Genomic DNA, 24,369 nt, shown 5'->3' on the forward strand with positions numbered 1-24,369 from the left:
AAATCTCCTTTCAAGGCTCTTAAGATTATTCCATCTTGAAAATGCACTTCTTTCCATTACAAGGTAGTGGTGGCAAGCCAAAGCCTTTAATAATTCTCAGGTTACATTTCTTCCAAAATCTAAATGGGAAATGCAATCCCTTTTGATATATATGCTATTCATAACACTTACCAGGGGCCTTTGATGAGACCCCAAACAATTTCTACATCTGTTATATGGATTTTCAAATATCTCTATTCTTCCCCCAGACTCCTCCTTTTCAAGTAGCTCTAAACTCTAAATTTTGCCAACTGTTCCATTAACAATGTAGGTTGGAATTGCATTTTCAAGAAAAAAATCGATATTGTTTAACAAAAATAATAGAAAAACAACAACACAAAAAGCATTCAAATTTTCAATTCAATAAAGCAAAATTCTTTCTATGTGCAATTTGCACAATCCACCCATGTACAAGCGAATTTTCCATATACTGTATTGACAATTTAAATTGACCCACTGTGTAGGTGTGATTGAGAGTCTTCTCAGAAACGGACTGTAAAGAAACAAAAAAGCAAGTCTCAGTCTCTACTCTCACAAAGCCTCCTCTTCACAGTAGAAACTGCCACTTGCTTTTTTGACCTTTACTGTTAAGCTGTGCTTGAAGCTGTTGTGCTGTGAGTACCTACACCAGTATGTGTATACAGATAGTCCCCAAGTTACGGACATCCTACCTACAACTTATGAACGGGGCCGCAGCTGAACGCATGCACCTGAATAATTGCCATCATCTGTCATCTTCGGCCTGGGGACGCTGCAAGTGGTGGCTGGACGGAAGCTGGGGGCGAGGGGGTTATTTCGTTGCTCGCGCAGTGTAGTGTCCCTCGGGTGGCTCCTGGTGGTAAGCGGTGACCCGTGGTCCATAGTCACCGGGGCCACAGCAATCGCTCGTGTGCAGGACGGAGGCTTGATGGGCTGGTTCACTGCCTGCACACTACGCCGCCAAAGCTACTGCTCCTGACTGGATGGAGTGGAGGGGGGCATTTCACTGCCCGCCCACCACACATGGCTGCCCCATTCGTTCTCGGTGGGTGGGTGGCTAGTGATACTGCAGGCGGAGGTCATGGAAATGGAGGCCATTGAGGGTGAACAGGGCAGCATTGTAGTGTGCCTCAGGTGGCTGCCTGTTGAATGGGGGAGGTGGAGGGTGATCACTACCCGCCTTTGGACGCACCGTGTTCATTCTCGGTGGGCGGAGGCTGCAGGCAGCATATTGTAGTGGAGGGGACTGTGAGGTGGGCTGCTGATGAACCGCCCCTCACCACCCCCATTCATTCTCAATAGCAAGCCTCCTTGTACTGTTACGCACATAGCAGGAAGTTGTCTCTCGTCAGTACATCAGACATGTTGACGACTGGTGCCTTCCTGCTGTGATAGCGTGTACAGTGCTGTGCAGAAGAGCTCATCTTAATCTTTTGTCTTCATACTTCAACAATGTCTCTGAAACACAAATCTGATGCAAGTGCTGGTGATACAGTAAAGAAGAGAAAAACCATCGCCATTGAAAATAAAGTAGAAATAATAAAAAGGTCAGAGAGAGGTGAAACTCCATCATTCATCAGCAGAGCACTTGGTTACAGTCGGTCAACAATAGCATTTATTAAATTTAAGTACCTGCTCCGACTTACATACAAATTCAATTTAAGTACAAACCTACAGTCCCTATCTCGTACATAACCTGGGGACTGCCTGTATATGTACAGTACATGCTGGACTACTGCAAACTGTGAATTCTGTACTAAGACAGCATTTTTTCACTTAAGAAATATAGCAACAGTTAGACCTCTTATAACATTGCAAAATGCTGAGAAATGAGTTCACACTTTTGCTTTCAGTCAACTAGATTACAGTAACGCACTCCTCTCAGGACCACCCAAAATAAGACATTAATCAATTGCAATGGGTTCAGAATGCAGCTGCTAGAATCTTAACTAGGAAAAGAAAATCCGAGAACATTTCTCCAGTTTTGATGTCACTACATTGGTTACCTGTGTCATTTAGAATTGACTTTAAAATACTGCTTATAGTTTACAAAGCCTTAAACAATCTTAAACTGTATTTCGGAATGTCTTTCACCTTACACTCCAAATCATAACCATAGATCTTCAAATGAGTGTCTGCTTATTATTCCAAGAACTAAACCTAAAAGAAGTGGTGAGGCGGCCTTCTGCTGTTATGCACCTAAAATCTGGAATAGCTTGTCAATAGGAATTCGCCAGGCTAATATGGTGGAGCACTTTAAAAAAACTGCTAAAAACACATTACTTTAACATGGCTTTGTCATAGCTTCATTGTTGTTTAATCCTGATACTCTGCATATGTATTTAATTATTATTTTCATTCCTGGTGACTCTGTAATCCATACTGTCCCCTACTTTCTCTTCTTTTCTTTTTCTGGTTTTCTGTGGTGGCCATCTGCACCACCACCACCTGATCAAAGCAACTTGATGTCCCTCAATTGACGGATTAAAGGCCAGAAGTCCACATGACCGTCATCATCAAGTTCTTCCATGTGAGCCCTGAATACAATGAGGACTGACTGAGATCATTTATGTTGGGTAGAATGCCTAGAGGGGCTGGGTGGTCTCGTGGCCTCAGAACCCCTGCAGATTTTTTTTTTCTGTCTACTCCCTGGCCATCTGACCTTACTATTCTATGTTAATTAGTATTGCCTAATTTTACTTTTTATATTTTGCCTTTTTTCTCTTTCTTCATTCTGTAAGGCACTTTGAACTACATCATTTGTATGAAAATGTGCTAAATAAATAAATGTTGTTGTTGTTGTACTACATATAACAGAAAATTAGAGACATACATGTTCTTAATTACAATATTTCACAGAAACTTTTTCAGGGCAAAATTGGTGCTGGAATGCTGAAGAACATACAGCCGTATCAAACTGAAAATTATTACTAAGATACTAATAGCTTCACATAAGTGAGTTTGCTTTGAGCATGTCCAAAAGAAAATTAAAGAGACCTCCACAGATGCAAAGTTGTTCTGGAAATATTTTATTTTACTCTAAATTGGCTGAGCGAGGTGTATCCAGGATGTATTGTTTTTCTTTAAATGTGTGCAGGAGAGCAAATGATTTTGCTACAACTACTAAGAAATATTAATAAAGTTAATCATACAACCCCAAATCAGAAAAAGTTGGGACAGTGTGGAAAATGTGAATAAAAAAATAAAGCAGTAATTTACAAATTTCCCTTAACTTTTATTTCATTGCAGATAGTATGAACACAAGATAATTCATGTTTTTTTTGGTCAACATCATTTGATTTGTAAATAAACATCCATTCTTGCCATTCAGGCTTGCAACACATTCCAAAAAAAGTTGGGATGGGGGGCAATTCAGGGGTAGTAGTGAGGTATAATAACTAAATAATGATGTGATTTAAAACTGGTGATGTTAACAGGTGATTGCAATCATGATTCGGTACAAAAGCAGCATCGAGGAAAGGCCTACTCCTTTAGGAGCAAAGATGGGCAGAGGATCGCCAGTTTGCCACCAAGTGCGGGCAAAAATCTTTGAAATGATGAAGAAAAACGTTTCTCAAAGACAGATAGGAAGAGATTTGGGCATTTCTCCCTCTACAGTGCATAACATAGTGAAAAGAATCAGGGAATCTGGAGAAATTACCGTGCGCAAAGACCAAGGGCGCAAGCCAAAACTGAATGGCCGTGATCTCCGAGCTCTCAGACGGCACTGCATTAAAAACCGTCATTTATCAATAAATGATATAACTGCATGGGACTACTTCAGGAAGTCACTCTCAAGCACTACAGTACATAGTAACATTAGGAAATGCCAGCTAAAACTGTACTGTGCCAAAAGGAAGCCCTACATAAATAGTGTCCAGAAGTGACGTCGACTTCTCTGGGCTCGGAGGCATCTGGGATGGTCCATTGTGCAGTGGAAACGTGTATTGTGGTCATATGAATCGGTTTTTCACATCTTTTTTGGAAGAAATGGACGCCGTGTGCTGCGGACCAAAGAGGAAAAGGACCATCCAGACTGTTACCAGATACAAGTCCAAACGCCAGGGTCTGTCATGGTATGGGGTTGTGTCAGTGCCTTCGGCAAAGGTAACTTGCACTTCTGCGATGGCACCATCAATGCTGAGAAGTATATCTCAGTTTTGGAGGAACAAATGCTGCCTTCAAGACGACGTCTTTTCCAGGGATGCCCATGCTTATTTCAGCAAGACAATGCCAAACAACATACTGCGCTCATAACAAAGGCATGGCTGCGTAAGAAGAGGGTGCGGATGCTTGACTGGCCTGCCTGCAGCCCTGATTTGTCTCCTATAGAGAATGTTTGGCGCATTTTGAAACGAAAAATGCGTCAACGAAGACCCGTACTGTTGCGCACCTAAAACGTTGTTTGCAGGAAGAATGGGACAAACTAACACCTGCAACACTTAGTCACTTGATTTCTTCAATGCCTAAACGTCTTTTAAGTGTTGTTAAAAGAAAAAGGAACTGTACAAAGTGGTAAATGCTGTACTGTCCCAACTTATTTTGAAATGTGTTGCAAGCCTGAATGGCAAGAATGGATATTTAGTTACAAATCAAATGATGTTGACAAAAAAAAAAACACTGTCTGCAATGAAATAAAATTTGAGGAGAGTTTATAACTTTTTTTTTTTATTCACATTTTCCACACTGTCCCAACTTTTTCTGATTTGGGGTTGTATTTGGGTGGAGGGAGTATTAGGAAAGTATTTTACTTCGTACCATCTGACTTGTTTGTTCTGTCCTTCATTTTCTTCAATTTTTGTGAAGATGTATGTGTCTTTAATAAATGCTCCACCATCACTTAACCTGTGCTACCTGCCTGTCTGCTTCATTCTGAGTGCTTCACATTGTGAGCCGCTGTCACCACCGCTGATTTCCCTTCTTTCTCACCTTGTATTATGCTTTTGTCTACAGCAGGGGTTACCAACCTGGAATGTAAGATGACATTTCAGGGAGGAAGGGGGGACAAAGAGGAAAGCTGTGTCACAATTCGCCAAACTTCAGTGAGGCGCATTGTCCAACTTTGTGGTGCAATCTTGTAGTGTGCCATCACTTATAGGTCATTAATTAGTTAGTGATCCTTTTGTATGATATTACAACAATCAAGTATTGTGTGGTTATTGTCACCTGTAAATGAGCTGCAGAAATGCAAATTTTTGGGGGTTCTTTGGAGTGTTCATAAAGGCATATGCTTTTTTTTTTTAAGAGAATGAAATTTGGATCTTGCAATGATCCGTAGAGAACAGTGAGGTCTATTATTGATTTCTGTGCAAGTCATGATCGTGAAAAGTCACTGAAGTTTGACTGACACTTTTGCAACACCTGCTGTTAACACTCAGCCCATCTTTCCTGCTGGTGGTCCTGGCAGTTGACCAGTAATTTTATCTGTGAGGTGCATCTGTTTTTGAAATTCAGCACAGTAATTATTGGGGGACAATGCTTGTCGTGTGTGTTTCATTGGTAGGTGGCATGCCAGCACCCATTGCTTCATGGGAGTCTCCAATCACCCAAATCCATCAATCGTTGATTGTGTGTCATTTTCTTGCGGCACTTGATGCTTCATGGGATACCCCAGCCCTCTGGAAGGTCAACCAAGTGTCTAAGCTTCACGTGGGACACATTTACAATATTATTGAGATTTATAAAAGTGAATTGCTCATTTTACATTTAAGTTAAAACTTTAATTTTTTGAGTTCAATTTGTTCACCCTCAGTACTGTATGTGGTTTAATTTGTGGACTTCAATTTTCAAATGTGATATTGTTTTTGTATGGGGTGCAAACATAATCTAGACATTGTCTAGGGGCGCAGGGCATAAAAACAGGTTAGGGACCACTGCTCTACAGTAAATCCATATTAGCTGGCAGAAGAAAACGTTTTTGGCTGTCAACTTTGCAGCAGTCATCTTTATTCTCATTCATTTTCAAATAGAGACTAATTTTCATTTTTTTGCATGTTATAGAAAATAAAGTTGAAATTTAAAACTGATATTTAATGACAATGTATTATCTTAACAATAAGAAGAAATGTGGCTGTATGCAATAAATTCATACTTTCTTAGTAACGTCCCCAGTCAGAGAGTATAAACTGATCATTTTTATATTAGGATAAAACTTGATTTTCAAACATGTATTATAATGTTATTTTTCAACCAACATTGCGAATATTAACATAAAAGAGAGTAATAAAACTTTCAACTGACATTCAATTATCCTACTGCTAAACGTCTGAAATATGGAAAGCAACTTATGGCTTGTTACTCAGGTCAATAAACCACCTTTGCATCCTATGAAGAGTTTACTTGTAATTTGTTCCTTTTTCTGATTTATGTCTTAGTTCTAAAGACATAGCGTTACTGTAATTTAGCTAGTGCCTAAAAATTGTCTAAGTGTGAGAGAAGGTATAAATATATTTGCCGTGCACAACACAAGTGCCCTAGCGTCATTTAAACAACAGATCCCTAGCCTACACCTATTACTGCTTGGCCTCTGCTAGCTTGATTGTAAACAAATTCAATCTTCTTCGACTTCTTCTTCCTCTTCATCTTTTCCAACTTCTTTGCAGGGCAAATGTGCTTGAAAGGGTGGAGTGGTGGCTCTGTGGCTCAAGGATCTGTTCTGGTAACTTAAAGGTTGTCGGTTTGAATCCTGGCAGCAACAGAAGGAATGCTACTCCATTGGGCCCTTGAGCAAGGCCCTTAACCTGCAATTGCTCCAGGGGTGATGTACAAATAGCTGACCCTGCGCTTTGACTTCAAAAAAAATACTCTCTGGAAATTAAGTTGGGTTATGCAAAAGCTGACAACTTCCTAATACAAGAAACTGTATATGGCAATTAAAGGATTACCCTTCTCCATACAGCTCAAGTCCTGCACCTCCTCACTAGTCAGGCCCCTTTTCCTTCACATCTGCTTTTAGTACCATCCATCTACCTCCACTTTGGTCTCTCTCTCTTACTCTTCCCCTGTACTTCCTTTGTCATCACTTTTTTGCCCACATATTCATTGTCTCTCCTCGTCACGTGCCCATACCACTTCAGCCTACTTTCCTGTACTTTCTCTCCCACTTTTGTTATACTTCTGATAGTCTCATTTCTTGTCCTTTTTGAAACTTCATACATCTATCTCAACATTCTGCCACATCTAACTTCTTCTCCTGCACTCCCTTTATTGTCCATGTCTCATCTCCACACGTCATTTCTGGTCTTAACTCTGTCTTAAAAACCTTAACCTTTAACCTTTTCCTTAATACTTCGATCACACAATACTCCTGATACCTTCATCCAACTGTTCCATCCGCACTGCACTCAATGGGTTATCTCTGCATCTAAGTTTCCATCTCAGGCTACCTAGATATTTATATTAATTCACTCTTTTCTACAGCTCTCCCTTTAGGCTAAATTCTGAATATTGATCATGATTAAATCTCAAATATTCTGTCTACTTCCTATATACTTTCAACCCGTCTCGATTCTTCCAACTTCCTCTCCACATCCTCTATCTGGTGCTTCATAACACAATGTCATCCACAATAAACATGCCCCCATGACTCAGCACATCCATAACCTGATCAGAGAGGTAAAGGACTTAGAGAAGATCCCTGGTACTGTCCTCCTCTAAATGGGATCTTATCTGTTATCCCAACACTGCTTTAAACATGAGTCTTCACTCCCTCATGCATATCCTGGACAATATTCCCATACTTCTCTGGTCTTCCTTTCTCTCTCATGCACCTCTAAACATCTTGATGTGGTTCTCTATCATAAGCCTTCTCCAAATCAATAAACATCACATGCAAACCATTCTGTTTTTCTCAATGTAAAGACTGCATCAGTTGTTCCTCTCCCTCTCTTCCCTAAGCCTTCTCTCAAAAGCCCTTTCCCAAATTCCCAAGGATTCTGTAAATAAATGAATACAACTGGTAATCAGTCTTATCTTTATGTAAATGTGTTCTCTATTTAAGAAGTTTAACAGTCAACAGAAAATATAGAAAATGCATTCATTTATAATTGTACAATTTTATAATTATAATTTTTTTTTAAAGATGATAGTATTAGAAGATTTCACACTAACCAAAGACTTTGCGGAAGAGGCAAACAGATCAATATCAGGATCATTGTCCATTTGTTGTTTCTGAGAGAACAGCAGCTCTTCATCTTGAAATACACCTGTGCTCTTTGTGCGAGGTCCAGGATCTGACGACTATAAAAAAATCAAAGCAAATCAAGCAAAGTCATATTATTAATTGTGCAAGCCGCAGCTGGGGTAAAGTAAGCATAAAAGTGATTTGTAAACCCTTAGTTTAAATCATTGTCTTATAACATAAAGTCTGTGTATACTTCATTTGCCCCTCCAGTGCTGCACTTCTAACTTTTACTAAGAAGTTTAAAAATTATGTTAGATGCTCATATTACTAAAGTAGAAGTCTCAAGCCAAATTTCCCCCAGGGGACAGCTAAAGCTAAACAAATGAGGACTACACAATATTTCATGATTTTGAAAACTGAGCAAGAGATGCAGATAAAGCAACTGAAAAAGTCTGTGATCATGAAGATTGATTTTAACAAGCAAAAACTTCATTTTTTAAATTTCATGCTTAAACCTTTAGGGTTGTATGCTCTATCTGGAATATTTGGACACCTCACATGGTAAAAATTGGGCACATTATATACTTTATTAAAATTAAAACTGAAGCAACCTAAAGTAAAGCAAACACATTTACTTTAAGATTGCGTTAGCCCGGTATATTTTTTTATACTTGTTTGGAATGGGGGCAGAGGAGAGGCTATGCTGTTTTTAGTCCAATTTACACATACAGATGCCAGATTAAATCATGATGGGGATCATTTTAGGTTCAGCTTAATGTGCAGTTAAAACATTTAGCACTAAACTTGTTAAAAAAAATTTCTATGATTTAGTTTTCAGTACAGTTTTCAGCAGTCACTAACTAGTATTATAAGTCCAGGATTATGTGTTAACCTTTACTTCGACAGTGGCAGAAAATCAGATGCTAGTCCTGAACAGGATGTAAAGAGACTCTGCGCTCTGATCATTTACCCTTAAAGATGTCCATTATTAAAAAATATGCTTACAGTCTCTTTAATCAAAGCAGTACAAAGAAATATAGCACAGGCTCCGTTTGGTTATAAAAGGGATTCCACACTCACAGCGGGGACATGTTGTTGTGAGCAATAAGAAATGCCTAGACCACGTATGAGCCAGAAGAGAGTTTGCTACTGTATTTACTTTTAATTTTAAGCTACAATGTAAATAAATACTACAATGGACTGATGCCCTTGTCCAGGGTGTGTGCCTGCCCAGCTCCTTATGCCAGCTAGCATAAGCTCCAGCACCCCTGGCGACTGTTCAGGACTAAGCAAGTTAGAAAATAACTGATGACTGACTGTAAATAAATCTGGCTTACGAAGTGGAGGCATCTGAATGAAGTCAAAGAATATCTGCAGACTGTACTTTGGAGCAGCATGTAAAGTCTTTCTCGTACACTCAATGAAAAACGTTGATGTTAGTCTTCACAGGATGAGGCTAATCTTTTTATCACTATTTTAAAGATCAGCAAAAACTTCAAAAGTCAAGTGAAACCTAAACTTGATGTACATGCATGTTGATTTCCCTAAAACCATTTTTGCCTTAGATCAGATAAACTTTATTAATCCCATGAGGAAATCCAGATGCATACAAAAGCAGATACATAAAAACAAGGATACAGATTCATGGGACAATTAATACAGCCAATCAATCAATCAATTGATAAATAAACAAATAAAAATGAATGTATATTGTGCAGATTTTTCAAAATTAACAGGTACATTGGGAGGAAGCATTGAATTGCCCAAAAGCAGTGGACAGGAAAGAACCCAAGAGGTGCTACTTTTCACACTGTGTTGGAATGAACCTGTTGCTAAAAGTGCTCCAAGACAGCACCTCCTGGAGGAGATGGAGGGGATTTCTCATAATGGCATCTAATTTTGCCACCATCCTCTTTTCCATAACAGTTTCTAGTGTGTCCAGGGTTCACCCTGTAATAGAGCAGGCTTTCCCAATAGTTTGCTCAGACATTATGCTTCTTTAGAACTCAAGTTGCTTCCGCAGGAGGTTGCAGAATTGAACAACACACAGTCTACTGTACAATACTATATATAAAATGATATATTTTTGTTGTATATATGTCTTCTGAGGAATGATAATGTAAAGTACAAACCTGCTCGGTTTTACTACTGTAACCTAATGGGGAATCTAGCAATAGGCTATCAAGGAAATACCAGCTCTGCTCAGCAGATTCACTTTTAAAATCCATAAAAAAAACAAATATCACCAAGTTTGTCTTTAAATATCATATTAAGAGTAACAGTCATTATTATTTTTATGAAGATTATATATTTTATGTATCGTCTGCCTTAGATGTGTGCCCTGAACTTTCCACTGAAAAGTACATAAATAACTGACAGTTATTTTACACATTAATTTATCATGGCATATTGTTAAAATGCTTTTTCTAAATCAGTTTAAAAACTGCGAGAGGGTTTCGTTTTACATTGGAACACCAAACTAAGTTGAACTAGGTTTCTAAACATAAAGCCAAGATTTAAAGGTTGTTTGAAGAGGCCATGAAGCTAGGACACACAATCAACAACCAGGGTTTGGGGTCGACATGAAGTACTAAGCACCATGAAGCACCATTACTTGATTGGCTATCGGGGAAGAGGGGTTCCACCATGAAGCTGGAATGCTGCATGACAGTTTAAATGTCACATGAGGGTTTCGGGAGTGAAATTATAACATCTGCACTATGTGCTAATGGAATGTCACTGCTTACGGTTAACAAAAGCAGCTTCTTTGTTATGGAGGGATATTCTGTACTAAATAAAAAAAAAAAATTAGATAAAAATGCAAATAATCACCAATTAAAAAACAGTACTCGATAGAGCCCACCCTCTCAGCTTTGATAAGTGAAAGTGGCAGTTTTAAATTCAAGCCATATTTCAGGTCGCATTTGGAGGAATATTAAAGACAAAATTAAAAAAAAAAAAAACATATTTTGTGACATATTTATCTATGCTCATATTTCATGCTTTTTTCCTTTATTTATCGTCACATTTAACGTATTTATTTTTTAATTAAATTTTAAACAAAATATTCTGTCATACATTATCATTAGCTGTTGTTATTGTAATTTGAGTCAAGTGAAGTGCTCCGATTATGTTAGATTATCGGACACTGCTGCAAATTGCCTTTAATATGTACACCTTCCCCACACAAAAACAGAATGTAGTGTTTCGTCTGTTGGTTAAGAGCAAAAATAAAGGCAAAGGTGAGGTCTGCAGATTTCTGTTCCAACAATCTACATATTGTACAACAATATATTTACAGTGATTAGAGTTTTTGGGAAAGTAAACCTATTAAGATTAAATAAAAAAAAATAAGTAATTCATGCTCGACCGACCTTAATATTTGTTATTACTGGAGCATTAGATGTTTTCACTGTAATTTGATCATCTGTGTCCTCTTCATCATCATCATCATCATCAAAGAGGCTCAATGTATTCTTTTTCTTACTTTTAACTTCCTCTTCTAGTGGAGGAGGAGCATCTTTGTACAAATAGTCTTCATTGTCACCATCATCAGGAAGAGACTGAACAGTTTTAACCTATTTAACGACATTGATGAAAAAATTCTTTATGTATACTGCACATAAAGCTTTAAAAAATAAAATGACAGAAATAACCAAGGCAAAACATAAGGGTGCACAAAAAGTAAAGGTATCAAAAAAATTTTAAAAAATGAATTAGCTGGTGTGTCAGAAGCATACTTTACTGGAAACTAAAAGGGCAATACGGGACCTCAATTTGCACAAGCACATCGACCTCTGGACCCAAAAGCAGCATTAGCTTGTCATCAGTCAATTATTATAATAGTGGTATATCAGAACAGCTTGCATAAAAAAAGCAAATACTTTATCTCTTATCTGAGCAGAAAATTGATGCCACTACTGCCACTACAAAACTAAACAACAATCTTTCTCTTTGTGGTCATGCTAGCTAAATAAAATGAATGCTGCTACCATGAAATACCCAACATAAAGCTGACTCTAAGGATTCATTGACATTTAACCTCGTGAGCGCTATAGAAAAATGTCAAATTATACATGATTTAAACAAATGTGATTAAGTAATTTAAGTATTAAACGATTCCATAGTATATAAAACCCTTTCTTTGCATATTCAAAGTATATTTTGAAAAACAAATAAGGTTCTGCTGACAGACTTAAATGTGAACTGCCATAAAGAGGCATGGTTTTATACAGAATGCTGTATCATCATATGTTCCACTTATTTTAAGTCATCACTAGTGCAGGGTTGGAAATGTGAAAAGTTATTACCACTAAAATGCAAACAGCAATAAATATGACTCTCTAGGAAAGCCCCAAACACAAGTTAAAAAAAAAAAAATTAGAGACATCTATGCTATTAAGAAACATGAACAGTAAAAAAACAAAACTGGTTAAGTGTCATCAGTTATTTAACTCTATTAGAAGGAAAGTCAAACGCTTCAACTATGAATTAAAAAGAAAAAAGTAAGTACATTGTTGTTCTTTGAAGTCCAATATGCTGTAGCTTCCATACAGGAGAAACACTTTAATGTTAAAGGAAAACATAGACTGAAGAGAGTATGGATTAGACAGGCGTTTCGTTTCAAGTGTGTCTGTAAAACTAGAGAAATAAGAATATTGATTCACAAAGCAAACCCCAAGAAATATAAAACCTTTTTGGAATTGTCTTCCTTCAGGCAAATGCTTCTATTAAACAGCAATGTTAGGATTCCAGCCAAAGTCCTTGCAAACAGAACAGAGGAGGTGCCTCCTTCCACCATCTCACAAGCTCATATAAAACTTGTTAAAGGCAGACAAGCACTTTCCAGTTTTTAACATACTTTACATACAGTATATATAATACATGTATATACCTCAGCAGCAACTGAGCTCCCTAAGGTCTTGCTATCTCTGTCTGCAGCAGAAACAGTTATAGTGTTAAGTGAATTACGTATTCACTTGAATATATATATTTATTTTTTATTTCATGTAAGTAATATATTGCTTTACAAGGAAGGAGAAAAATATTGTTGCCAGTTTTAACATTTCTATCAAACCTTTCAGCCATCTACTTGTATAAACAGCCAGAGAATCAAAGAATTGTGAGCAACGCACTAGAATGAAAAATGCCTCCTCTTGAAGATGACATGGAGCTAACCCATCAACCTAAATTATAACTAAACATTTTGGAAAATTTCTGTAAACTCTTGGGTTTTATGATTAATTTACATAATAAATAAATAAGTACTGTATTTTACTGCATATACCAGTGCTGAACAGCTTAAACTTGATATTTTTTCTTTTACTATTTCAAAACAGTTCACGTTTTTAGGAATCAATATTGCATAATTAGTAAAGAACAATTCAAATGTAACTTTAGTGATATGACAGATATTCTTCACAGAAAGAGTCTTTATCAACTGGCAACATCTTCAGGGTTTATTATCTGGATGAACAAATATTGTTAAAATGAATTTCCTCCCAAAATTACATTTATGGTGTACTACAATACAAATACATAAATTGGAAATAATTGCAAATTAATTTATAAGGAACACAAATAAGCTGAAGCTGAACAATATATTAATGATAACTCTTCAGAGATATAATGTACAGAGGGCAATGACACTACCTAATTAAAATTTAAATATGTGTATTATGAGGTTATGGAAGGTATCAAATAAGAAATACATTTGTATTAGCTTGCTAAGCCATGGAGAAGAATTTCTCACCTTAATTCTTCTCTGTATGCTTTGCTCTGTGAATCTGTTACAATTAATTACCAACAACTAAGTACACATGTAGTGTCTGAACACTCGCCTAGCATATATGACACCAATGCAAATGACACTTTAAGGCTGAGATGTTACTGTCAACTGTAACCTTACATGTCAACCATATGTCTCCTACATCCATAAAGTACACACTAGTTTATAAAATGAAACCTGCGTTATATTAGGCTCATAGAGTGATCAGTAAGTTAACAATATATTTGCATCCTTTGTACATATAACTGTGTCTCATATTCTGTCTTTCATCAACACATTCTTTTTACTGTGAGTAATACTGAGACTTTTTATTAAAGGACATCTGGTAGGCTTTCCTTTTGAATTGAAGAAAGGACTTGAATTGAAGAGTAAGGTCTTCGATTCAAAAGCACAAACCCAGGTTGCGAGCTACTTTCATTTTACTGGAATAATTAATGTAACAATACATTACAAAAAAATGCCTGTATTTTGCACATTTTGACTATACAGTTGGATGACTTGTCGTGGATTTTGCATCACTAATAATGCAACATTGTTTTCATGGATGATTTGATACTGTTTGCTGTTGTTTAGCATTGATCTTGACCTGCTTCCATTAAAGCATAAACTGTTAGCTCTGTTCTACAAGAAAACATGGGATTAAAAATTTGTCTAGCCTAAACCTAACCCATCACAACTAAGCACATGGAGTAAGCTACATTAAAAAATATACATGTGTACATATACCATTTTTGGGTGGATGATTCCTTTAATACCTACCAGATGTGATCAAAAACTTTGTTCCTGAACCTGAAAGGGCCATTCAGTGGTGCCAATTCTGTAAGTGGTCAGAGATTAGCTTTAATATGTAAATGATGTTAAGTACTGTACAGGTTTTTAGCATTCGTGGTTTACAGGATATGCTTTCTGTTACAGAATTGTGTTAACATGAATAAAATCAAGTACTGTTCTATCAATATAATTATAATATAATATAATTTCCAACAGCAGAGAACAACATGCCTTCCAATATTCATTCTCGTACCAGGACTAGCCCCCTTCATATTCCACCGTCATGAGAAAGGGAGCAGAATTCTGACATAGCAGGACATGTCGAAGAAGAGAACACAAGGTCTGGGTGGCCTACAACATCAATGAATGAAGAAAATGTTGCGACTGTGGAGCAAATAATAATTGAGAATGGAAGTGTAACAATGAGTGAGATATCAGGCATTATTCAGATTAGTTATGGGAAAGTGAATTTGATTCTTCACAAACAAATGGGCAACATCTATACACTTTTTTTTTTTTTTTAAACAGAAGGTTAATAAATGAAACAAAGCACAAACACATCAAAATTTCCAAGGAGAAGCTTTAGTGTTACCTAGCTAGGGATGGAACTTGAACACTTAACTATAACTCACAACATTTGAAACAATCTAAGCATGAAGATTCTCCAGCCCCCCATAAATCCAAGGTCAAGAATTTGCCAGCAAGATCATTTATGATAATGTTGAAGGCGTAGTCCATACTAATTATATGCCTAGAAAGGCCCAAATTAACTATTCAATATAATGTTGAGATGTTTAAGCATTTGCAGCAATCAGTCATAAAAATGATTAGGAAAGCCATTGACCCTGCTACAGGTCACATACATTTCTACACAATCCAAAATATACACGGGTCAAGACTGTGGTTATCAGGCACTTGCTTCTCAAAATGGTAATAGAGGAGTCCCTAAAAATAAAATGTTGTATTATTTTTTTTTAAATGAGGGCCATAAATATTACGAAACAAAAAAGTGGCAATATTTATTTAAAAAATAATTATCTGTAAAAATCATTCTTCTGTACAACAAATGCTGGAACACTGGTAATTATTTTTATATTTTATGCAAGATTGGCAAGAGTTTTGATTTTAAGCATGCTGTACATTTCAAACTATGCTTGTTATCACCAGTATTTGCTTTTGTGTTCTGTTCATTGATCTGAGTCATGTAATAATACAAAAACTACCGCACAAAAATAGATTTGCCATTCAAAACATTCCTGTACCTGTGGTTTCTCCGGACTTTTTATACTGCTTGTAGGCTTACTTCCAAATAAGGAGCCACTATTCTCATCCTCATGATCATTTTCATCTTCAAACAGGAGAGAAACCCTCTGAGGCTTTGGTTTACTAAAAACAACACAGATAAAAAGATTGAACAATGAACTTCAGTCTTCAGTTTGCTCTCTGATCAAGATTTAATAACAAATATTTAATAAACAAAAATGAAAAGAGAACAAGGATAAAATGTAAACACCACCCATTTATCAGAGAATAATTGTTGCAGCAATGGATAAACACAGACATTCGGCATTTTTAGCATGCAATGTTAGTCAAGGAGGTGTACAAACTATAATGCATCAAATAAATTTTGTTCAACATAGCCAAGTATACAAATCCCAATTAAACATGTATCTTGTATCTACTATATGATAAAGCACTAGTGTGTGTGTGTCTAGTTCCTCAGAGCAATTCAATTGGTCACTTTGGCTTTGGTGACACGATCAAAACAGGACTACAAGTATGTGATACACAAGGAGGAGAAAAGACATAAGAGGCACACAGGGAGTCTCCTTCAAGGACAGGAAATATAAAATGCACAGGAGGAAAGAAATGGCACCTTAAAAATACAGTAATCCCTCCTCGATCATGGGTGTTGCGTTCCAGAACCCACCGCGATAGATGAAAATCCGCGAAGTAGAAACCACATGTTTGTATGGTTATTTTTTATATATTTTAAGCCCTTATAAACTCACCCACACTGTTAACATTATTAGAGCCCTCTAGACATGAAATAACACCCTTTAGTCAAAAGTTTAAACTGTGCTCCATGACAAGACAGAGATGACAGTTCTTTCTCACAATTAAAAGAATGCAAACATATCTTCTCTTCAAACGAGCGCCGTCAGGAGCAGAGAATGTCAGAGAGAGAGAGCGAGAGTGACAGAAAAACAAACAATCAAAAAATCAATACGTGCTGTTGGGCTTTTAAGTATGAGCACCGCGATAAAGCAGCCGCAAAGAAGGGAGCAATGTGAAGGTAAGTCTTTCAGCATTTTTTAGAGTAGCCTCCATATCTTCTAAACAAACAGCCTCTGTGCAAACGGCCCCTCTGCTCACACACCCTCCGTCAGGCGCAGAGAATGTCAGAGAAAGACCGAGAAAAGCAAACAATCCGCTCAGGGAAGCACATTGTATATCATTGAGGAGTTTAAGTTAATATGTAATACATGCTCTGATTTGGTAGCTTCTCAGCCATCTGCCAATAGCGTCCCTTGTATGAAATCAACTGGGCAAACAAACTGAGGAAGCATGTACTTTAAATTAAAAGACCCATTGTCCGCAGAAATCCGCGAACCAGCGAAAAATTCGTGATATATATTTAGATATGCTTACGATAGAGTGAAGCCGCGATATAGCGAGGGATTACTGTAATGACAGAATGTGAGAAGCAGACTTTAAGGGAATGCAACTTAGAGAAGGAATAAAGATTTAGACACACAGAGATACTTAGGAAAGACACTGAAGGTACATGTAGGGTAAGAAAAAGAATCATTTAAAAATATTTGCCATTACCAGTCTTCCACTGGTAGCATGGCTAGTTACTCAAAAGTGCAGGGCATGATTCAACATGATGCTCATGATTTTTGAAAAATTCACAAGCGTTAGCATAACTGCATTCTTCTTATTCTTCTTCTGTTTTATGAAAAATTAATTAAAGAAGTTACAACTAATTATTCTATTTAACCAAAAGCAAAATTGTTTCAAACTGGATATTTTCCCACTTCCACTGGATATAAATGTAACTTAAGTGAAGGTAAAACACTGTTATGGTTTAAAAATATTGAAAACAACATTAATAGACCATTTTAGAGGGATGTGGCTTCCAGGATGTATTTTTATAAATGCTGCATTTCTCGCTGCAGTAGATTTCTTGTAAAACACGTAGTAATACAAAGAAAAGCTAGGTTTAGATTTAAACAGAAGGAATATGAAAATGACAAGATATTGAACACAAGCTGAAAAATATTATTTAAAAGGAAAGTAATGGAAATAACAACCAACATGACAATCAATTCAATGAAAAAAAAAATTGAGTAGTACCTCTTGCTGCCTGCAGATTCAAACAAATCCTCTCCATCAAAGACATTAGTCATTTTCTGTGCATTATCAGAAGGGTGACCTGAGTTTCTAAAATCTACTGCTTTTACATTTTCTTTGTTGTTGTCTTGGGGAATAGCGTTCTTTGTTGAGCTTGCCTCCCATTGATCCTAGAGATGATCACACAGATCGAGACAGAGAATTCTAAGTAATTTTGAAATAAGCACAACACACCTTAAGATTAAAACTTAAATACAAAGAACTAATATAAACTCACTATTGGAATCTTATTCCTAGTTTGCAATGACTTACTACATGAATTACAAAATACTCTGTTCATGTTAATGGTTTGACTGGCACTTTTATTAACAGTAAACTAAAACATTTTTTCTACGCTCAATAGCACCTCAGTCACAAAAGAAGAAGGTAGAATAATCAAAACAGATGTTATCTTATTATCAGGGCAAGGTTATAATGGATTCTTGTAATGGTAGCAGTGTGTGCTGCAATTTTACCAGCACATACCCATCTCCTTTCTCTTCTGTCCCCTTAGTTTCACTATTTTAGGCTCATCTTCATCCCCCAGAAAACCAGCTCTGCCTACTGGATTATTTCTGGGTAGAAAGTCAACTCCAGAAAGGTGGTTGCCCAGTAGTGCTACTCCTCTGGCACATCCACCTTCTTTAAAGAACTGGAACCAGTTTTGCATTAATTAATATGACTTCTTTATTGAAGAAAGCATCAAGGAGCCATGGCGGATTGACAAGAACTTCCTGATCAGTTCATAGAACACTTTCAAAAGTTGATGCAACTTACACAAGAAAATAAAAAAATACTTAAAATCTGTAAAATCTCTAGCAGCAGAGACAGTAATCATTTCTCTGAAATTTCCAGCAGATTAAGAGAACTTAGTTATATACAGCGCAACCTTGCCATGACCTAATGTCCTGTTTTCTTTAGTAACAATCCCTTAAAGCATTGCACACTTAATGTAACTGTCTTGATATGACTTTAGTCAGTTTTTAACCAAAGGCAGTGAGGGCCACAAGCTTTGCACTATAAAAATATTATTAGACATCCATAAATTCTCTTCTGTGATCTACCACAGTAGATTATAGTACCATAGTTCACAATATTTTTGCATGATTTATAAAAGATGTACATAACTGGTACTACAGCAACACTCACACCCTTTGGCTACATACATCTCTAAATGCCCCTGTTCAAGTTGACTATGTTCCTAAAAGTCTGGGTAAATCTAAAGCTTCTCAAAAACATCAAGCTTTATTGATTACATGCACACACACCTCTGGGACTTCAGGTACACCCAAACGATGTACTGCAATCATATGAACTCCCAATCTTTGGGTAAAACTGGGCTGATTGTTCTGAAATTTGCTCAGTTGTTTATTCCCCTATTACATCATTTCAGTCTTCACATTTCTGTTGGTTGTGGGGCCATATTTTGCTCCATCTGATGTGTTACACAACCCGTTGTATTTCTTACTTAACCACAGCAAACAAATATGAGATGTACACACTTCAAAATTTAGAAGTGTAGATGAACAGGTTTCAACACAAAAACCAAAAGACACAGAGTACTGCTGTACACTATTAACAAGTATTTTTATTACCTCTTCATCACTAAAAAGTGAAGCAGCAACAGACTTAGTTGTTTGCTGTGCTGGAGTCTTGGTTGCCTGTGATTTTTGTGTAGTGGTCTTGGATTTATTTGTTGCTGTAGTAGCAAAGAGGTCCTGAAAAAGTGGGAAAACATGTTTTTAATGAACAGATAAAAATTACATTTCGAAACCTGCAAACATATTAAAACATACACAAACTTCAAGCAAACATTCTTTTGTTATATGTATTGTCAAGGAGCTTAATTATATATTCATGCCTAGTGGGACTAAGCCAATTGAAACCAAGGAGAAGATTACTGAAGACATCAGAGAAATTATATGTCTGTTTGCTCATTCTACAGTCCCACTGTTGCTCCACCAGAAGAGGAACTGTACCTTTCCAATTGGCACTGCCAACCTCTCTGCCTACTGCCAATCACAACCTCTGCCCCCTTTGAAATAATCTCTTCAGCAGTCAGGTCTTTATCCTAATGACCAGAAGAAGCAAACTATTTCACATCTCCTAGTGGTGACCTTGCACACCTTCTATCTCCCAGATACCATCTCAACAAAAAAGGTGGTATTTCCTATTCGGGACCCCAACCCTTCTTCATTTGTCCTTGTGCCTATTCAGTCATGCACCAATTTATGGGTCCATTTGGGACTGGCCTTTTGGTTGTATGTCAAATTGGCCACATTTTACTAAGCGTACAGGTCATTGCAATTGAGGTTCTGTGGGCCTGGTGTGGGTCACTGTTACGCATATTTCAGCTTCTGGTACAAACTGATATTCAAGTCTTGGTGGTCTTTTCTCAGGCTACTGAGTGGCACTTTAAATGTCGCTCAGCTGTTATCATGCTGCTCACTCCCTGTCCCACACAGCATTTTGGATGTGCCACCCAGCCGTGTTCCTGAAACTCCACACTCATCATTTATGTGTCAGTGCTTGGTGATTGCTTAATACTTCATGGGGACCTCCACCCTCCAAGTCATTGTTCATGTGTTAGTGGTTTCACAAGGGAAAGCTCATGAAGTATAGTAGGATTGAAGAAATCAGCAGTAAAAGTGACAGCTCATCAGCATTAAAAAAAAATTAGAACATTGGCTCTAAGTACGAATGGCTTCAGTTGGCCGTGAATCAGCACATTTATAATTTTATTTTTGTTATAAAATACTTGCACCTGGGTACAATAATAGACAGCATTAAAGATATTGATGAAACCGTAAATCTTACCTCTTCATCATCATCATCATCTTCATCATCATCAAAAATAGAAAGTTGAGTCTTTTTTGTTTTGTTCTGAGTTGAAGATGTGGGTTTGGTTTTCTTTTTATCATCAGTGAGATTTGAAGAGAAAACATCCTGGTAACAGAACAATACCATTGTAAAGTGGACAACTGTACATTCTGTCTGAACCCTAATTTGGTCTTTAATTTCAAATAAACTTTTTACAGTTTATTTTTCTGCAGCTTTAAACTGTTATAAAAAGCCAGCATTTTCCAATTTTGCTTTTCAATGTTGTTTCTATTTTAACCCTTCATGCTTTAACTGAACTCCTTTTTAGTTAGGTGGGTTATTTTTGGTCCCAATGTGTGAAATAAGCAATGTAAGGCAGTGACAAGTTGTACTTTTCTCAAAAAATGTAAATAAATGAGAATTCTTCAGCTCTTTTAACTAAGTTTCACTAAATTCTGAACATTCCTTTCCGGTTTAACACTTTAATGCATTCTGCCTAGCTTACTTGGAACTGAAATTTTGGTTTCATCAAATCACAGAAATGTTTCTTATCCCTATTATAAATGGTCTCCTCTTATCTATTGATGTGTTTGGTAACAAATCTTTCCTCCTTCTTGAAAATTAATGTCTAGTTAACCTTTTTTTAACTGTACATTTCCATTGTGATACTTGACTCATTAGCATGACTTCATGTTCTCCTTGTATTTTAAAAATGGGGCCACAACTAAAGGCTGTCAGTCCCAAGGTAGTTCCCCCAACATCTATATAACATTTTCGAGAGGCACAATATCCAGTGCTTTCAGCGGCTCTGGTCAAATATCTTCCTCCGTCACTAAAGCATTATAAACCTTTCCTCTGCTTCTTGCTCTGCCTTCTCTGAAGAGGTCACAGTGAACAGATTGAGAAGTTCCTCGAAATGCCCCCAAATAAGCATTTCCTTACTCTGGCTGAGAACAGCCTAGGTGATGTCCTGCCTATCCCTTCTGAATCATCAAGTAGTCTGCCTGAATTTCCTCAAGGTCACTGTTGTAGCCACTGGCATTTTTGGCATGAAAGCACCTCTTAGTCAGATCTGAAGGCTCTAGCCTTAACATTTCACAGATGGTCTCTTTCTTCAATTTGACATCTTTTTCACTATTGTTGGTCAAAGGGTTCCACGGTTGCCATCACAAGACACACAAATAACCTTCTGACCTTGACTCGTCACAGTTGCCTACACCACTGAGGTGCTGAGCACAGTCCATTTAAACATTTTGACCTGAATCTTTCCTGAGATACAGGAGAAGCTCTTTCAGAGATGAGAGTTGAATTGCTCCCAAAAGGTAAAATCTGTTAGCCACTACTTGAAAATCCATTAGTGATACTAATGATAGTCTCAGATAAATCACATAGCCTCAAAACAGGAAATACTGGTACCCATTCCTAGAGACCAGCCTGGAAGTAGAGCTACAGTGTAGTTGCTGAGCTCCTGGTGGCCAGGCAACCACATATCCTGATCATACTCAGTCTAAAAATGTCACATGAAGATACGAGGGTGCAATGCCAGGCAAGGTTGGGCCAAATAACTGTGCTATGCTTTTCCTAACTCTGAGTATCACATTCTTCCTTCAATATATGTATATACTGTAATTTATGAAAAACAGCATTAGCTAATTCTTAAGATGATTCATAATAAACTATGATGCATGCTATAATTCCATTGCTTGTCTTAATTGCAATTTGCTGGAGGAAAAAAATTATTCTAAACTAATGTATGATAAACTAAATGATTTACAGTATTTTGCCAAAAAATGAATGACTGCCATTATCATTCTGAACCTATTATATAAAAACACCTGTGAATGTGACTGAAAACCACTTTTATTGAGATCATTCTTTATTAATATGATAATGACCTTTCATCTGTTTGGGACAATAGTGTAATATACTGTAAATATATTTTCTTCCATAATTTTAACATTGTGATAAAAATAGGGCACACTCGTTGCAATTCTTCTACCCACTATGACCCCAAGGATGCCAAAATACACAAGACATGGCTTTTATATGAAAAACGTAACAAAAGGAGAATACCAAAACAGCAAATAAACACAGGAGAAGAAAAATCCTGCAGCTGCTCTGGGCTCACCTTAACACATATAGATCAATGCCTACCATGAAGTGTGTCTCACCCACTTTTATACCACAAAAACTTCACTTTTCTTTCTATGTTCCTCAATTTAAGTATTTTTCTTCTACCAGGGAGTCCTTGCTTCAACTCTAGACTAAATGGGCCTTCAGTCTGGAGAGAAGTTTAAAATTTGACCTGGGATCACTTACAGCCAAACTCTTCAAATCATTGCTGAGGTCAGGCTCTACTTGCTATGGGGCACCAAGCTGCAGCTTCCACTTAACACTAATAGAGTCACTGCCATCTAAGAACCACCTCTTCAGGACAGCCCTCAGGCTGCTAGTCTACTTACAGGAACTACCTAGTTCCATTTCTTCCAGGGACTGTGGCCTTTCTCAGTGAAGAGGTCTTTTATGTGGTCTCAGTCTCTCTCTTTCTCTTTTAACAGGCATCTGTAGCAACTGCTGGACCACCTGCAATTTGTGTTGTAAGCCAAAACATGCTACTTCTCCTAGGGCCTTACCCTCTATCCTTTACTGCCTGAAAGCCCACTATCCCTAATGCTGTCATTCATAATGCAGTACATCCCTCTGCCATGCTTGATTATTTTTATTTGTGTAAGTCATTTGTACAATAGAATGGAATAACAATGCTGTTCCCATATTGTGTATTAAGTACCTGTGAATCTTCCTCATCAGAAAAGAGACCTTTGTTCACAGTTTTGTCAGCTGGTTTACTTGAAGGCTTGGCAGCTTCCAGAGTGGGAACATTCTATGTGGAAAATATGGAAAAGAAATACAAAAACTTAAGTTTTGTCAAGAATGGTCTGTTCAGCCTAATACAGTTCATTAACTACTATTCCTCCTGTGTGTCCAAAATAACTGAATTTAGACCCGGGTCTTGCTAAGCTATGATAGGAAGTCAAATGAAAACCTTAATTTTTTTTCATAATTTACTGCTGCAAAGGTGTCATACAACTGTATCATCTTTCTGTGTAATTTCCATGTTGTTCAATACAAGTTCTCCAGCATTTACAAACTGCATAAACAAAAAATCTTTCAGTCATGTATGCAGCTACACATGCACCACTTTCTGCAACGTTCAAGAAAGTCTTACCAACCAACACCTCTTTGAGTGGTTCAAAGATGTGGTAATCACCGAGGGTGAAGTCTGGCAAGTATCGCAGATGTGGAAGACATCTGCAGTGGAGATCATCAAAGTTTGCAACTGTTGTGCAGGCAGCTTGAGGCCGAGCATTGTTATATTGTAATAAGTCTCTGAAGTCCACATCGTTTGTATTTGATTGTGCGTCAAAGATAGTTTCTGAGAAGGTCTGTGGCACCA

At 37.2% G+C, this 24,369-nt stretch overlaps 1 protein-coding gene across 2 annotated transcripts in view; it reads right to left on the reverse strand.

Moving 5' to 3' along the window:
- The window catches only part of washc2c (WASH complex subunit 2C), a 123,932-nt gene that overhangs the window by 23,644 nt on the left and 75,919 nt on the right, over nt 1-24,369 (reverse strand). For both annotated transcript variants that reach the window (XM_039737973.1, XM_039737963.1), the window contains exons 18-24: nt 23,704-23,796; nt 20,913-21,041; nt 19,691-19,813; nt 18,060-18,226; nt 15,962-16,085; nt 11,515-11,718; nt 8,128-8,256 (exon numbers count right to left, since the gene is read on the reverse strand). In XM_039737973.1, the coding sequence (XP_039593907.1) occupies nt 8,128-8,256; nt 11,515-11,718; nt 15,962-16,085; nt 18,060-18,226; nt 19,691-19,813; nt 20,913-21,041; nt 23,704-23,796 (969 nt within the window). The remainder of the gene's footprint in view (nt 1-8,127; nt 8,257-11,514; nt 11,719-15,961; nt 16,086-18,059; nt 18,227-19,690; nt 19,814-20,912; nt 21,042-23,703; nt 23,797-24,369) is intronic.

Source organism: Polypterus senegalus, chromosome 1, assembly GCF_016835505.1.
Source record: "Polypterus senegalus isolate Bchr_013 chromosome 1, ASM1683550v1, whole genome shotgun sequence".
NCBI classification, from domain to species: Eukaryota; Metazoa; Chordata; class Cladistia; order Polypteriformes; family Polypteridae; genus Polypterus; species Polypterus senegalus.